Source organism: Haliotis rufescens, unplaced genomic scaffold (assembly GCF_023055435.1).
Source record: "Haliotis rufescens isolate VD_foot unplaced genomic scaffold, xgHalRufe1.0.p SCAF_70, whole genome shotgun sequence".
Lineage (NCBI taxonomy): Eukaryota > Metazoa > Mollusca > Gastropoda > Lepetellida > Haliotidae > Haliotis > Haliotis rufescens.
The window spans coordinates 967,233-983,812 of record NW_025964362.1 but is presented as its reverse complement, the minus strand read 5'-3'; the positions used below and the strand labels follow the sequence as shown (position 1 = coordinate 983,812).

At 40.5% G+C, this 16,580-nt stretch overlaps 1 protein-coding gene across 2 annotated transcripts in view; it reads left to right on the top strand.

The window, feature by feature from the left end:
* LOC124135577 (leukotriene A-4 hydrolase-like) overlaps positions 1–14,841 on the top strand; it is a 41,965-nt gene extending 27,124 nt beyond the window's left edge. For both annotated transcript variants that reach the window (XM_046500953.2, XM_046500943.2), the window contains exons 11-16: positions 397–500; positions 5,256–5,332; positions 5,916–6,066; positions 7,052–7,134; positions 8,207–8,311; positions 13,997–14,841. In XM_046500953.2, coding sequence (XP_046356909.2) covers positions 397–500; positions 5,256–5,332; positions 5,916–6,066; positions 7,052–7,134; positions 8,207–8,311; positions 13,997–14,114 — 638 coding nt within the window. In that variant the 3' untranslated portion in view covers positions 14,115–14,841. The remainder of the gene's footprint in view (positions 1–396; positions 501–5,255; positions 5,333–5,915; positions 6,067–7,051; positions 7,135–8,206; positions 8,312–13,996) is intronic.
* Positions 14,842–16,580: the final 1,739 nt, after the last annotated feature.

The window sequence follows — 16,580 nt, the reverse complement described above, 5'->3', positions numbered from 1 at the left end:
AAAAGGAAATTCTAAAAACCAGTGAGGCTTATCAACACCTCTGTAGCCTCGTGGTACACTCACTGGGCTACAGATATGAAGGTTGCGAGTTCAATCCTCGGGAATATAAAGAAAGCATTTGTCATTTGATTTTACATTTCATTACCTGTTACAATCTGAACGGAAGTTATATTAATAAAATACCCGGGACATTATATAATATCCCTGGGATATTATATAAAATCCCAGGGACATTACAACGTCCCTGTTTATGAGATTTAACCCGACTGGAAAGTAAAACCTCACAATAGGTTTTAATGCCTATAGAAAGAAGTCTCTTACTTAAAAGCGATCCCAATGAATAGGTTTATAATCTTAGTTCAGATTTACTGATCGTAATGTTTTGTTTCCTGACAGGTGTGTTTGAGAAGTTCCTTCGCTCCTACATTGAAAAATTCACCAAGGAGTCGATAGACACACAGCAGTGGAAGGAGTACCTGTACAGTTACTTCTCTGACGAGGTAAGGAGAACAGGTGTACAATCTGCTGGGAGTCATTAACTTGAAACTAACATGGGCCTTGGGAAGATTGGAAAGTACAGGATAGACAGTATCATGTTGGAGTGTTTGGGCCTTGGGAAGATTGGAAAGTACAGGATAGACAGTATCATATTGGAGTGTTTGGGCCTTGGGAAGATGCGAAAGTACAGGATAGACAGTATCATGTTGGAGTGTTTGGGCCTTGGGAAGATTGGAAAGTACAGGATAGACAGTATCTTGTTGGAGTGTTTGGGCCTTGGGAAGATTGGAAAGTACAGGATAGACAGTATCATGTTGGAGTGTTTGGGCCTTGTGAAGATTGGAAAGTACAGGATAGACAGTATCTTGTTGGAGTGTTTGGGCCTTGGGAAAGTACAGGATAGACAGTATCTTGTTGGAGTGTTTGGGCCTTGGGAAGATTGGAAAGTACAGGATAGACAGTATCATATTGGAGTGTTTGGGCCTTGGGAAGATTGGAAAGTACAGGATAGACAGTATCATATTGGAGTGTTTGGCCTTGGGAAGATTGGAAAGTACAGGATAGACAGTATCATATTGGAGTGTTTGGCCTTGGGAAGATTGGAAAGTACAGGATAGACAGTATGATGTTGGAGTGTTTGGGCCTTGTGAAGATTGGAAAGTACAGGATAGACAGTATCTTGTTGGAGTGTTTGGGCCTTGTGAAGATTGGAAAGTACAGGATAGACAGTATCATGTTGGAGTGTTTGGGCCTTGGGAAGATGCGAAAGTACAGGATAGACAGTATCATGTTGGAGTGTTTGGGCCTTGGGAAGATTGGAAAGTACAGGATAGACAGTATCTTGTTGGAGTGTTTGGGCCTTGTGAAGATTGGAAAGTACAGGATAGACAGTATCATATTGGAGTGTTTGGGCCTTGGGAAGATTGGAAAGTACAGGATAGACAGTATCATGTTGGAGTGTTTGGGCCTTGGGAAAGTACAGGATAGACAGCATCATGTTGGAGTGTTTGGGCCTTGGGAAGATTGGAAAGTACAGGATAGACAGTATCATGTTGGAGTGTTTGGGCCTTGTGAAGATTGGAAAGTACAGGATAGACAGTATCATGTTGGAGTGTTTGGGCCTTGTGAAGATTGGAAAGTACAGGATAGACAGTATCATGTTGGAGTGTTTGGGCCTTGGGAAGATTGGAAAGTACAGGATAGACAGTATCTTGTTGGAGTGTTTGGGCCTTGGGAAAGTACAGGATAGACAGTATCTTGTTGGAGTGTTTGGGCCTTGGGAAGATTGGAAAGTACAGGATAGACAGCATCATGTTGGAGTGTTTGGGCCTTGGGAAGATTGGAAAGTACAGGATAGACAGTATCATGTTGGAGTGTTTGGGCCTTGGGAAGATTGGAAAGTACAGGATAGACAGTATCTTGTTGGAGTGTTTGGGCCTTGGGAAAGTACAGGATAGACAGTATCTTGTTGGAGTGTTTGGGCCTAGGGAACATTGGAAAGTACAGGATAGACAGTATCATATTGGAGTGTTTGGGCCTTGGGAAGATTGGAAAGTACAGGATAGACAGTATCATATTGGAGTGTTTGGCCTTGGGAAGATTGGAAAGTACAGGATAGACAGTATCATGTTGGAGTGTTTGGGTCTTGGGAAAGTACAGGATAGACGGTATCTTATTGGAGTGTTTGGCCTTGGGAAGATTGGAAAGTACAGGATAGACAGTATCATATTGGAGTGTTTGGGCCTTGGGAAGATTAGAAAGTACAGGATAGACAGTATCATATTGGAGTGTTTGGGCCTTGGGAAGATTGGAAAGTACAGGATAGACAGTATCATATTGGAGTGTTTGGCCTTGGGAAGATTGGAAAGTACAGGATAGACAGTATCATATTGGAGTGTTTGGGCCTTGTGAAGATTGGAAAGTACAGGATAGACAGTATCATATTGGAGTGTTTGGGCCTTGGGAAGATTGGAAAGTACAGGATAGACAGTATCATATTGGAGTGTTTGGGCCTTGTGAAGATTGGAAAGTACAGGATAGACAGTATCATATTGGAGTGTTTGGGCCTTGTGAAGATTGGAAAGTACAGGATAGACAGTATCATATTGGAGTGTTTGGGCCTTGTGAAGATTGGAAAGTACAGGATAGACAGTATCATATTGGAGTGTTTGGGCCTTGTGAAGATTGGAAAGTACAGGATAGACAGTATCATATTGGAGTGTTTGGGCCTTGGGAAGATTGGAAAGTACCGGATAGACAGTATCATATTGGAGTGTTTGGGCCTTGTGAAGATTGGAAAGTACAGGATAGACAGTATCATATTGGAGTGTTTGGCCTTTGGAAGATTGGAAAGTACAGGATAGACAGTATCATGTTGGAGTGTTTGGGCCTTGTGAAGATTGGAAAGTACAGGATAGACAGTATCATATTGGAGTGTTTGGGCCTTGTGAAGATTGGAAAGTACAGGATAGACAGTATCATATTGGAGTGTTTGGGCCTTGGGAAGATTGGAAAGTACAGGATAGACAGTATCATATTGGAGTGTTTGGCCTTGGGAAGATTGGAAAGTACAGGATAGACAGTATCATGTTGGAGTGTTTGGGCCTTGGGAAGATTGGCAAGTACAGGATAGACAGTATCATATTGGAGTGTTTGGGCCTTGTGAAGATTGGAAAGTACAGGATAGACAGTATCATGTTGGAGTGTTTGGGCCTTGTGAAGATTGGCAAGTACAGGATAGACAGTATCATATTGGAGTGTTTGGGCCTTGTGAAGATTGGAAAGTACAGGATAGACAGTATCATATTGGAGTGTTTGGGCCTTGTGAAGATTGGAAAGTACAGGATAGACAGTATCATATTGGAGTGTTTGGGCCTTGGGAAGATTGGAAAGTACAGGATAGACAGTATCATATTGGAGTGTTTGGGCCTTGTGAAGATTGGAAAGTACAGGATAGACAGTATCATATTGGAGTGTTTGGGCCTTGGGAAAATTGGAAAGTACAGGATAGACAGTATCATATTGGAGTGTTTGGCCTTGGGAAGATTGGAAAGTACAGGATAGACAGTATCATGTTGGAGTGTTTGGGCCTTGGGAAGATTGGAAAGTACAGGATAGACAGTATCATATTGGAGTGTTTGGGCCTTGGGAAGATTGGAAAGTACAGGATAGACAGTATCATGTTGGAGTGTTTGGGCCTTGTGAAGATTGGAAAGTACAGGATAGACAGTATCATGTTGGAGTGTTTGGGCCTTGTGAAGATTGGAAAGTACAGGATAGACAGTATCATATTGGAGTGTTTGGGCCTTGTGAAGATTGGAAAGTACAGGATAGACAGTATCATATTGGAGTGTTTGGCCTTGGGAAGATTGGAAAGTACAGGATAGACAGTATCATGTTGGAGTGTTTGGGCCTTGTGAAGATTGGAAAGTACAGGATAGACAGTATCATATTGGAGTGTTTGGGCCTTGTGAAGATTGGAAAGTACAGGATAGACAGTATCATATTGGAGTGTTTGGGCCTTGTGAAGATTGGAAAGTACAGGATAGACAGTATCATATTGGAGTGTTTGGGCCTTGTGAAGATTGGAAAGTACAGGATAGACAGTATCATATTGGAGTGTTTGGGCCTTGTGAAGATTGGAAAGTACAGGATAGACAGTATCATGTTGGAGTGTTTGGGCCTTGGGAAGATTGGAAAGTACAGGATAGACAGTATCATGTTGGAGTGTTTGGGCCTTGTGAAGATTGGAAAGTACAGGATAGACAGTATCATATTGGAGTGTTTGGGCCTTGGGAAGATTGGAAAGTACAGGATAGTTTGTATCATATTGGAGTGTTTGGCCTTGGGAAGATTGGAAAGTACAGGATAGACAGTATCATGTTGGAGTGTTTGGGCCTTGGGAAGATTGGAAAGTACAGGATAGACAGTATCATATTGGAGTGTTTGGGCCTTGGGAAGATTGGAAAGTACAGGATAGACAGTATCATATTGGAGTGTTTGGGCCTTGGGAAGATTGGAAAGTACAGGATAGACAGTATCATATTGGAGTGTTTGGCCTTGGGAAGATTGGAAAGTACCGGATAGACAGTATCTTGTTGGAGTGTTTGGGCCTTGGGAAAGCACAGGATAGACAGTATCATATTGGAGTGTTTGGCCTTGGGAAAGTACCGGATAGACAGTATCATGTTGGAGTGTTTGGGCCTTGGGAAAGTACAGGATAGACAGTTTCATGTTGGAGTGTTTTGGCCTTGGGAAGATTGGAAAGTACAGGATAGACAGTATCTTGTTGGAGTGTTTGGCCTTGAGAAAGTACAGGATAGACAGCATCATGTTGGAGTATTTGACAAGAAATTTGGTTATGTTTTCTTGATTGACAGCCAAGTCTACCCTTCATTTTGCAAAAGAATTTAAAAAGAGCATGTTTCCAAATTAACCTTAAATAAACATTTTATATCTTTTGCCTCAAGTTATTGGCCAAAAGAATCAGTAAGAGAAAGTGACAGCCTTGATTATATAGTAATCATGGTGACGGTATCAGATATCTTACAGAAGTCTGTCGTTACATGGGATAAGAACGCATCCTTGCCCACCAAAATGCCAAAAAAAACAGGGTGACATTGTACAGACTGATCTTAGCACTAAGGTGATCGTAACTCCCATACCTTAACAGAGACTTACGACAGTCGTAGTGCTAAGGTTGTTTTGTACAACGGAACCCAACATGCTCTTTAAAGAGTATTTATTTTATTTTGTAGAAGTCCCAGACAGCCCTGAATACAGTGGACTGGGATACGTGGTTCAACGGCCAAGGAATGCCTCCAGTCATACCAGAGTAGGTCATTGGTCATCTGACCAGTCACAAGTCTTTTGGGCATTTCATAGAGCATTTGAAGATAATTGAAAAAATCCCATTTTTCCCCCTCCCCACTAAAACCCAATGGAGATTGAATGAATTGTCTGGTTGATCCAAGGGAAGTAATTAAAAAACAAATGGGAATGGTGGTTATTTCCCTTGGTCCATTTAAATCACCACTGCCATGTAGGCCGAATTAACAAAGAATGTTTTTTAGACAACAACGAACTTGGAGTAGAATTTACTTATCTTTTCTACTTAATAAGTAAGGATACTGGCAAAGAATAGAATACCATGAGACCTTGATGGCCAGGGTCCTGGAGCCACAGCATTAAAGAAACACTTCCTTGTAAAAATCATTGGCACAAAATTTTGTTTGATTGATCCAAGGGAGGTAATGCAGATGCAATGCACTCATGATTGCCTCCCCTTGGTATCACCATTCCCTGACAATGGTTGGGCTAAACGTTTGTTTGTCACTGGAAGGACATCGGTGTTATTTCTATGGACATTTTGTATTGCAGCTAATATATATTAACTTGTGGATCATCTGTTATTTCAGCTACGACACATCTTTGGCATCAGCATGCACTACATTGCGGGAGAAGTGGTGCACAGCTTCCGACTCTGATCTGTCTCAGTTCAACGCTGATGATCTCACACCCCTGTCGTCTATGCAGAGACGGGAGTTCCTGAGTCAGCTTCTCCAGCAGGTGAGCTAATGTCCAACCAGTAGCAGGTGAGCTAAGGGTAGGGATGCCAGTCAAGCCAGTAGCAGGTTAGAGGGGGAGGGATGTCAGAAAAGCCAGTAGCAGGTTAGGTAAGGGTAGGGATGTCAGTCAAGCCAGTAGCAGGTGAGGTAAGGGAAGGGATGCCAGTAAAGTCAGTAGTAGGTGAGCTAATGGTAGGGATGTCAGTGAAGTCAGTAGCAGGTTAGAGGGGGAGGGATGTCAGTCAAGCCAGTAGCTGGTGAGCTAAGGGTAGGCATGTCAGTCAAGCCAGTAGCAGGTGAGCTAAGGGTAGGCATGTCAGTCAAGCCAGTAGCAGGTGAGCTAAGGGTAGGGATGTCAGTCAAGTCAGTTGCAGGTGAGGTAAGGGAAGGGATGTCAGTCAAGCCAGTATCAGGTGAGCTAAGGGTAGGGATGTCAGTCAAGCCAATAGCAGGTGAGCTAAAGGTAGGGATGTCAGTCAAGCCAGTAACTGTTTTTATGCAGGCTGAAAGACAGTGTGGCTTTGGCACCACGTTTAGAAATATCACTACCTTAAGATTGCAGGGACAAAAAGAGGAGCTTCAAGTGGTTTGTTTATGCTTGGAATCAAACCCTTTTCTTTGTGCAAGGCAATGCTTCCACCTCCAGACCGTCAAACTGTCCTCTTTTGCATGGAAAAATACTTGGAACTAAATTGTTTACTGCCCAAGTCAGAAGTGTTACAGCTATGTCACTGTGCAGTCGATGTAGTTGAGTCAGGACTGAAAAAATACAGTGGTTGATAGCATGAGCAAAGATCCAAACTGAGAAGCATGTACACCATTTGGCTATTAAATTAGAAATTTAACATTTGAAGCCCCAAACTATGTTCATTTGGAAATTCAATATAGCATGATTAAAACTACAGGTAATCTAGCTCCATATTGAAAACACATTATGTTTATCTCCCAACTGTGTAGAAACAGGCATCACTGTTTGTGTATTCCAGCCACCTCTCTCCGTCACAAAGCTGCAGAAGATGCAGGAAGTGTATGACTTCAACAGTGTCCGCAACTCAGAAATCAGATTCAGGTGATGTATTGTTCAAAATATTAGTTGCAATATATTATGTGCATTGATGCTCTCAGATATTTTAGGGGGTGGTCAATCATATAAGGGGGGCACGGGTGGCCCAGTCGTCTAAGGCGCTGCGACTCGCTGTGCAGAGTTGCGTCCCTTGGGCATGCCAGAAACCTATGATTGTGGGTTCGAGTCCCGGCTCGCCCCGATTATGTTTCTAGGTTTGTCAGCACCATACCCGTGCTCGTGGGTTTCACTGAAGTGGTAAACGTCTGAGACCTGCATCACTTCGGGCTTTCCTCCAACATTAAGCTGACACGCCATGATATAACTGGAATAGTGTTTAAAGCGGCGTTAAACCCAACTCATTCACTCACTCAATCATCTAAGGCATCAGAATTCATTGTGTAGAGTTGTGTCCCTTATGCATTCTAGGATCCTATGATTACTGGTTCCCATATTGGCCATGATTATGATCCTTGTAGGTCAGTTTCAAGCTGTACTCATGGGTTTTTATCAAAGTGGTAAATGGCTAAGACCTGAATGGGGTAGTGGAGCTGCCCTGTGATAGGGTGGAGCTTGCTTCGTAACAGTTCATGTGAACACTTGTAAGGGCCCAGCCATTTCTATACTGGATTTAGGTGACTTTGCTTGTCGTAAGAGGCGACTAACGGGATCGATTGGTCAGGCTCACAGACTTAGTTGATGCATGTCATCGTATCCCGATTGCGTGGATTGATGCTCATGATGTCAATCACTGGATTGTCTGGTCCAGACTTATTTACAGACTGCCATCATATAGCTGGAATATTACTGAGTGCGGCATTAAACAACACACAAACAAACAAATATTATGGATTTAATATGTTTGGGGAACCACTGCAAAATTTATTTTTATTATTATTATTTTTGTAAAAAATGAAAAGTCTTCCCCCTCCCGAAGCACATTTGTACGTTTAATTTTGTATACATCTATTGGAACTATGCACCAACAGTTCCACATAATAGGCATGATTGTATCCTAATTGTAACACAGAATAATGTTGCAGTACAGTCTTTTTGAAAAAAATGATGTCTCTTTCAGATGGCTGAGGCTTGGTCTTCTGTCTCACTGGGCTGATGCCATTCCACGAGCAATTCAGTTCGTCACAGAGCAGGGGAGGATGAAGTTTGTGCGACCACTCTACAGGTAATGTGCACATTAAACCACATAGGAATTGATGGGTTGAATAAGATGAAGAATAGGTAGCAGAACTGACTCGGGATCCAGATTAGGATAAAGTGGTGACCATATTCGACTTGGCTGATTGAGTGTGATCGTGACCCGCTTGAGGGTCATCATGACCTAGCTGACAGAGGGTCATCATGACCTAAATGATTGAGTGTCATCGTGACCTGCTTGAGTGTCATCATGACCTAGCTGACAGAGGGTCATCATGACCTAAATGGTTGAGTGTCATCGTGACCTGCTTGAGGGTCATCATGACCTTAATGATTGAGTGTCATCGTGACCTGATTGAGGGTCATCTTGACATATCTGACAGAGGGTCACCATGACCTTAATGTTTGAGTGTCATCGTGACCTGCTTGAGGGTCATCATGACCTTAATGATTGAGTGTCATCGTGACCTGATTGAGGGTCATCATGACCTAGCTGACAGAGGGTCATCAAGACCTTAATGATTGGACATCATCGTGACCTGCTTGAGGGTCATCATGACCTGGCTGATTGAGGATCATCATGACCGGGCTGTTTTAGGGACATTGTGACCTGGCTGATTGAGCATTATCATGAATGGGCTGACTGGGGGTCATTGTGACCTTGCTGTTTAAGGGACATCTAGACCTGGCTGATTGAGGGTTTCCATGATGTAGCTGTTGTAGGGTCATCATGACCTGCTGACTGAGGTTATCCTTACTGGTCTGATTGAGGGTCATCATGACCTTCTTGATTGAGAGGTCATCATGACTGGGCTGTTGAGGGTCATCGTGACCTGGTTTTGTTTACTGTCTTCATGACAGGGCTGATTTTAGGGACCATGATATCATGACCTGACTGATCGAGCATCATCATGACTGGGCTGATTAAGAGTCATCATGACCTGGCTGACAGAGGGTCATCACGACCAGGCTGATTTAGGGTCATCACGACCAGGCTGATTGAGTGCCAACAGGACCTGGCTTTTTGAGGGTCATCAGGACCTGGCTTTTTGAAGGTGTGCCTTATTGTCAGGGGCGGTCAGGTATCCTAGTGGTTAAAGCGTTCCCTCATCACGCCGAAAACCCAGGTTCGATTCCCGACATGGGTACAATGTGTGAAGCCCATTTCTGGTGTCCCCTGCCGTGATATTGCTGGAATATTGCTAAAAGCGGCGTAAAACCACACTCACTCACTCACTCCTTATTGTCAGCATATCATATTTTTTCAGTCATTTCACGTATACGTATATCATGTACATTTTGTATACAGTAAGTATAACTTGTGCCCAATTCTGAACCATTTCTGTATGTACCATAAGTGAAGTTAGTGCAAATATTTGAATAGCTCAGTGATGTGTCATGTTTTTATGTTAAGTTTGATATTCCAATTATTCCTGACAAATTCAGGTTAGCTACAGAGCATTGTGGATCTATCTTTTCAGTTATACTAGTCTGCTACATGATAACAAACTTAATATGCAATAAACAATAGTGAAATGTTGTAATGGATGGGAGGTCATGTAGTGTCTGGGAAGAAGAGAATTAGGAGATTTTAATACAGTCGTGCCCCGCTTATACGGACTTCAGATATCCGGAAACCTCGGTTCCTGGACGATTTTCATTCAAAACGAAATAATTACTATATAAATTTACCCGTATATACGGAAATTCAGTTTCCGGAACCGGACGGTCATTTTCATACACAAAACACTGAAATGCACACAAAATTGTCTCACTTATCCGTACAATACACTTCCGCTGGTGGTAATCCTTCCGCTGGTGGTAATCCTTTTATTCGTGAGAAGTCAATTAACCAAGTGACATATTATTGTTTAAAATTCAAACCTCAAAATGTGGTAAAGTTCAAACTTCCATGACAGACTTTTTGAAACGTGTATGAATAAAGATTGAGTGGATGTATCTGTTTGTTCTGTCATCTGTCATGAGTTGCATAATTGAAGGGAAGTAACTCTGCCAGTAAGAAGCTGGTTTCAGTTATACGGAAATTCGTTTATACGGACGAATTGTGAAATGACGCAAGTGTCTGTATAAACGAGGCACGACTGTATGGGATATTCATCTCTTTATCACACTGATAGCCTGAGGAATTGTTTAAATATCAGCTTCAACTCATATACCGTATTCGACATAATAAGCGCCCAGGGCACTGTTAAAATTAGAAATAGGGGGCTCTTATTAGAATATTATTTTGGTGAAAAACAACAGAGTTGAAAGTTTGTAAATTTTGTGGTTTATGCTGACAGCCTGAAATGTTTATATACGACAGATATATCTTTCCAGAATTTAATTTCCCATAATTAAGAATGCATATAACACATGTATTATACACGGATAAATACCGGTAAGTCTTGAGTACATTCATCAATCAGAAGGAGTGCTGATTGGGATTTTCACAAGCCAACATATTAGCAAATATCGCTGTGAGCGCTAATTAGAGTGGAGTGCTTATTACATTGAATACGGTATATTTTGATTACTTTTCTGTAAATTCAGGTTCACAACATATGTCAATTACCTGATTGTATCAAGTGAATTCAGTAGTAATGATAAATGTATTAATATAGCAAATATCAGCCAAGACTTTAATTATTATTGCGCTGTGGGTCTTCTGGGTCAGAATAGCTTCCTGGTCCCTTATCCTTGTCATAGGATTGGTTGTTGGAACAAATGTTATATTTTGGACAATATTTTTTAGTAAAGTACAAATTCTAGTACTATTTGGGGTTAAGTCCTATCCAGGGTTGGAACTCGCACTCTCAGAGTGAGGCACCTTATGATTGTTGTTTTGTTTAAAGCTGCACCAAGCAATTTTCATATGACTACGACATATCAATAATCTAGCCTGATGTTGACGTAATTGGAGATTGTCAGTGTGTGTGACTTGGCTGAATGTGTGGCTTCCTACCCTGATGGTGTACACTATTGCGAGTGTCTTCTGTCACTGGATTGTCTGGTCCAAACTCCATTATTTACAGGCCGTCGTGATATTGTTGGAGTATTTCTGATTGACACATCAAGCAACATTCAATCAGTTAAAATTAAACATTTAAAATCGAACATTTAAAATAAGGATTAAAGTTGCTGATGCAGGTTCCGGGAGATAACCTTCAAATCAGAGGTTTCAAACAGGAATCCAGAGTTTCAAATCTCTGAATTCAACACACAGTCACTTTATTACTTTCTATGATTAATAATTCAATGTGAATTCTTTGGTCACAGTGAAACTATCCTTCTCAAAAGAAGTTAAAGAACACCCACTGTTTCATGTGACTATAGTTACTATCTGTCATTAAATCATATGAAAAAGGGGGCACGGGTGGCCCAGTCGTCTAAGGCGCCGTGATTCGCTGTGCAGAGTTGCGTCCCTTGGGCATGCCAGAAACCTTTGATTGTGGGTTCGAATCCCGGTTCACCCCGATTATGTTTCTAGGTTTGTCAGCACCATACCTGTGCTAGTGAGTTACACCGAAGTGGAAACGTCTGAGACCTGCATCACTTCAGGCTTTCCTCCCACATTAAGCTGATACTGGGTGTTCTATACCTTCTTTTGAATAGTATAAATAAGAGATTATGCATGGCTGAAGTTGGAGTTGGTTGTAAGTTCTAATTCAGGGATCAATGGGCCTTAAATATACCTTATAATTTTTTCTTTAAACACTGTAAGATGTGGAAATGAAATCGCATAAAGCAGACACTTTGTAAACATTAAACAGACAAGAGTGAGTGAGTGAGTATGGTTTTACGCCACTTTTAGCAATATCCCAGCATTATCATGGTGGGGACAACAGCAGTGGGCTTCACACATTATACCCATGTCTGGAATTGAACCCGGGTCTTCGACGTGACAAGCTAATGCTTTTACCACAAGGCTACATGACCACCCAAAACAGACAAGAGAAATTGTGTTTTCTGTCTGAACTTTATGATCACTTTGCTGATATGCTCTTTGATTGGCTATGCTGTGTTTCTTCTGAAAAATAGTTTCTTTGCAATGATGCAGGCATTAAAACAGATTATGGTCAAACATAGATTCAAATTCTAATACACGGCTTGATCATTTATCATTTGTTTGTTGTTTAACACCACACTCCAGCTACATGATGGCAGTCTGTAAACAATCGAGTCTGGACCAGACAATCCAGTGACTGACATCATGAGCATTGATAAAGACAACATCCAATAAACCAATTCAGCAAGTCTGACCACCCGATTGACTTTGCCAGGAATCCCACATGTTTGATGATCATTTATGAAAAAGTCATAAGATGAAAGCATTTATAAAAAATATCACATGAAAGAACTTCATTTCCACTTATAAACAAATCTAGGGAGCATACATTTCTACATTAAACCAGATATTTGGCTGCAATTTGTTTTCTAAAACATTTTCAGAGAAACGTTTTGTTTTCATCCTCATGATGTATGCCAATGAGACTTAAGTATTGTCATTTTCTTCATTGATATTGTGTGTGTTTAAATGTCAAATGAAAACCATTCATAATAATGACTCATGAGACTTCTAATTGTTTCGTATTGGAGCCATTATCCCCATGTGTTTAGTTTACAGGGATGGAATTTAACTCCATGTCAAAAACCAAGCTCAGCAAAAGGTTACGAGTCCTTGTGAAAAAAGAAAATACTCAAATGTGAATCTTTGATGTGCCATTAATTCTTTCAAATATAAGACTTAGTCAGAATATATGGATCAGGTGTACACAGGAATTATTCATAAGGATAAAGACTCAACAGGATTTGTCGAATGTCAATTGCCAGGATTTGATAGCAGGTATCGAGAGGCAGACAGAAAATCTACAACATTTGTCATATTACTGACAGGCCCCACGGGCTATAAGAATTATAATTTTCTTAACCTGAGGTAATTTCTACTAGCCTTGGGCCTATGGACGAGCATTAATTCTTAGATAGCCAGATTCTTAGATAATGATATTATAGTTACCGTATTTTCTTGAGTAAAGTGCGCACTTTTTTTCCAAAAAACAAAGCTGTGTGGAAGGGGGTGCGCATTATACACGAATTATGAGTTTGGATGTTTTTTTCCCCCATGGAAAGACATTACTGTGAGCACGAAACACCGGAAATACCATGTCAACAAATCCATAATGAAGTACACAAAATTACACTGTCTGGCTATAAAAAGAGTTCTTTGTATATCTGGACTTATGTTTGTAACGTATATCATTAATTTTATTCAAAATTCCTTTTAATATTGTTTTTATTAATTTCGGCGTAATCGTGTGTGAAGCGATCGGAAGATCGCACAACTCACCGTTATTAACAGCAACCACGGTCAGAATACCGCTATTGACGCCTTGAAACGAACTTTAGTTGACAGAGAATGGATACATATATCATAAATGACATACTTTGACTCGGTAATATTACTCAAAACAAGTTAAGGACCACACGATTCTTTCATATTACTATAGTTGATCGGTCATGGCAGAACAGGTTAACTATAGTTATATGAAAGAATTGGGTGGTCCCTGACTTTTTGTGCGTAGTATAAACCTAGTTCTAAGTACTTAGTAAAATCCTGTTTGTGTTTATAGCCTTGGCTGTGTTTCAGATCAGTCAGCATAAAACTACAAGAGTTATTTCTGAATATATGAGTGAAATGTACATCCTTTTCCAGAGACATGTATGCATGGGAAGAAGCAAGACAGCCTGCTATCGACAACTTCCTGGCTGTCAAAGACGAAATGCACAACACCACAGCTGGTCTCATTGAGAAGGAACTCCACCTGAAATAGACTGTCAGTTCACAATCAGATGGTCATTTTACACAGGGATAAGTTCACTTAAATGAAGACCATAGCAAGAAAATCACAGCACATGAAATGGATCATATCTGTCACGTGATTGATTTTACAGGTGCTTCATCATTGAGACAGTGACCATGTTATTTGTTGATGGAATGCCGTAATTAAGTAATTCAATCTTATAGTGTTACTGTTATACTTCAAAGATTATGTTAGATCAAAAATATTATTTTAGTTTTTGTTTAATTAACACCAGCAGTGATCAAAGCAAGCCTATACTTAATCAAAGGTTATTATGTCATTAAGAATATGAAATTAGTCTTAGGACGGCATCATATTTCCGATCCCATCCCATTTTATGTTACATTATTCCAGAATAATAGCTTTTTACCATTTCTTGTCACTTTTGAAATCAAAGATCAAAGTGATTTGTAGAATTCTAATTCCTATTCTACATATTGACATTCTAATCCAGTGTATGCTTATCAGCAATAAAGAAGATGATAGTCATGTTTTTTCTTGAGTAGCTCATCCAATTTATGTTCTTGTTTCAAAGGAACAATAAGTCCAGACCTTTTCTGGGTTTGAAATGAAAGAAAACAGGATGGTCAATTATCTCATTGTTGAATAATTTTCAAACTATTTTACATGTACCACATGCAAGAACTATTTGTTTATAAGAGTTTATTTGAAATAAATTATTTTGAATTACTGAAAATACTTTGGTTTTGTGTTGGTGAATTTAGTTTTTGGACTTGCTCACACCGACAGCTTGACTTGTTGCTCATACTTTCAACCACTGGTTTGCTGGGACAGAGATATTTTATTAAAGTGTCACACACATATAAATGTGTCTGGCCAGATTTGGCCTATGAGACACTACAATTCAATAAATGTCTGTTAAAATATAGTTTAAGATGGTTTAAAATATATAAAGGTAACAATGACAATTATCTATCATGTATGCTGAAAGGGTGTGAAATTGTTAATAAAAAGTTAGTAATGTACAAAATTATATATAAGCAAGTGTCGACCTTCGTGGGTCGAACGTTTGATAGGGATAATCAGATGTGTCGCTCTGTTGCCATATACACTTGACATTGGAGAATCTGTTTTGTGTATCACGGAAAGATATCCCTATCAATACTGGAGTGGTATATTTTTCTGAATGCAGGGTGAGCAATAGACAACATTCACTCCCTGAGTCAGAGTATTATCCCCATGTAATGTACAGATATAGTAACAAGCAAACACAGATGACTTTAATGTTTTGTTGATCTGGTGGGTTCTGTAAACACTTGTTTCAAGCTGTGGAAATACTATACTTTGGAGTTTCACATGGCTGGGCGGACCATACAAAGTACACAGAAACAGAAGTGTATTATTCATGCCTGTGCTGGGGTCAGCGTTGTGTTAAACAATTAACTTTCACTGGTACACATCTACATTACTAAGAGTGAGTGAGTCACTTTTACGCAAATTTCAGAAATTACAAAGTAAGGAAGACAGTAATGGTTTGGAAAATGTCATTCGTGACCAACTCGTGGTATTCCGGTACAAGCCGAATAACGACTCGTGCCCTTCTCGTGACAATTTTTGTGACCGGGTTCCGTCTTAGCGCAAACGGGCATACCTAAAACAATTGTCAACTCGTTGTGTAATGGTTCAGGTTTTATTTCCCCATATATTATATATATTTCAGATGCAATTTAAAGCACATCGGGACATGCGGAATTATACAGTATGACTGAACACATTTAACTGTGTCTTGGGTATATTTTTAGATGCAAGACATATGTAATATCAAAAATTATTTCTGAGGGATTCTTTGACGAAGAACTTGAAATCATACGCGCATTCTGATTGGTTTGTCGTATTTTCGCACATAACATTCATCGATAGGGGGACGAGTCTTCTTGCAGGTTACGGAAAGGGGCGAGTAGTGACGAATGGGAAAATGTGTGGCAGGTGCCGCACTCGGCAATATATTACGGTGGTCTGTTAATAATCGAGTCTGAACCAGACAATCCAGTGATACATCAACCAAGCTAGCCTGACCACCCGATCCCCTTGGTCGCCTCTTCCGACCTGCACTGTCGCCTGCTACGGCAAGCGTGGGTTGCTGAAGACCCATTCTTGACTGTAACTGTGGACAATCCTACGTAGGTGAAACATCCCGCCTCATCAACACCAGAGTCAAAGAGCACAAAATTTCAACCATCAACTCAGACAGCAAATCAGCCATCTCGGACCATATCACCAACTGTCCCAATCACAACTTCAACTGGGATAACGCAAATCCTCTCCAACAACCTCCATGACTTCATTGAAAGAAAACTAACAGAAGCAGTCCACATTCGCCGCCAGAAGCCATCAATCAACAGAGATCAAGGCTGTTTCATCCCATCCGCCTACAATGAACTCAAGCAATAATGATAGTTACCCCACCTGTATACC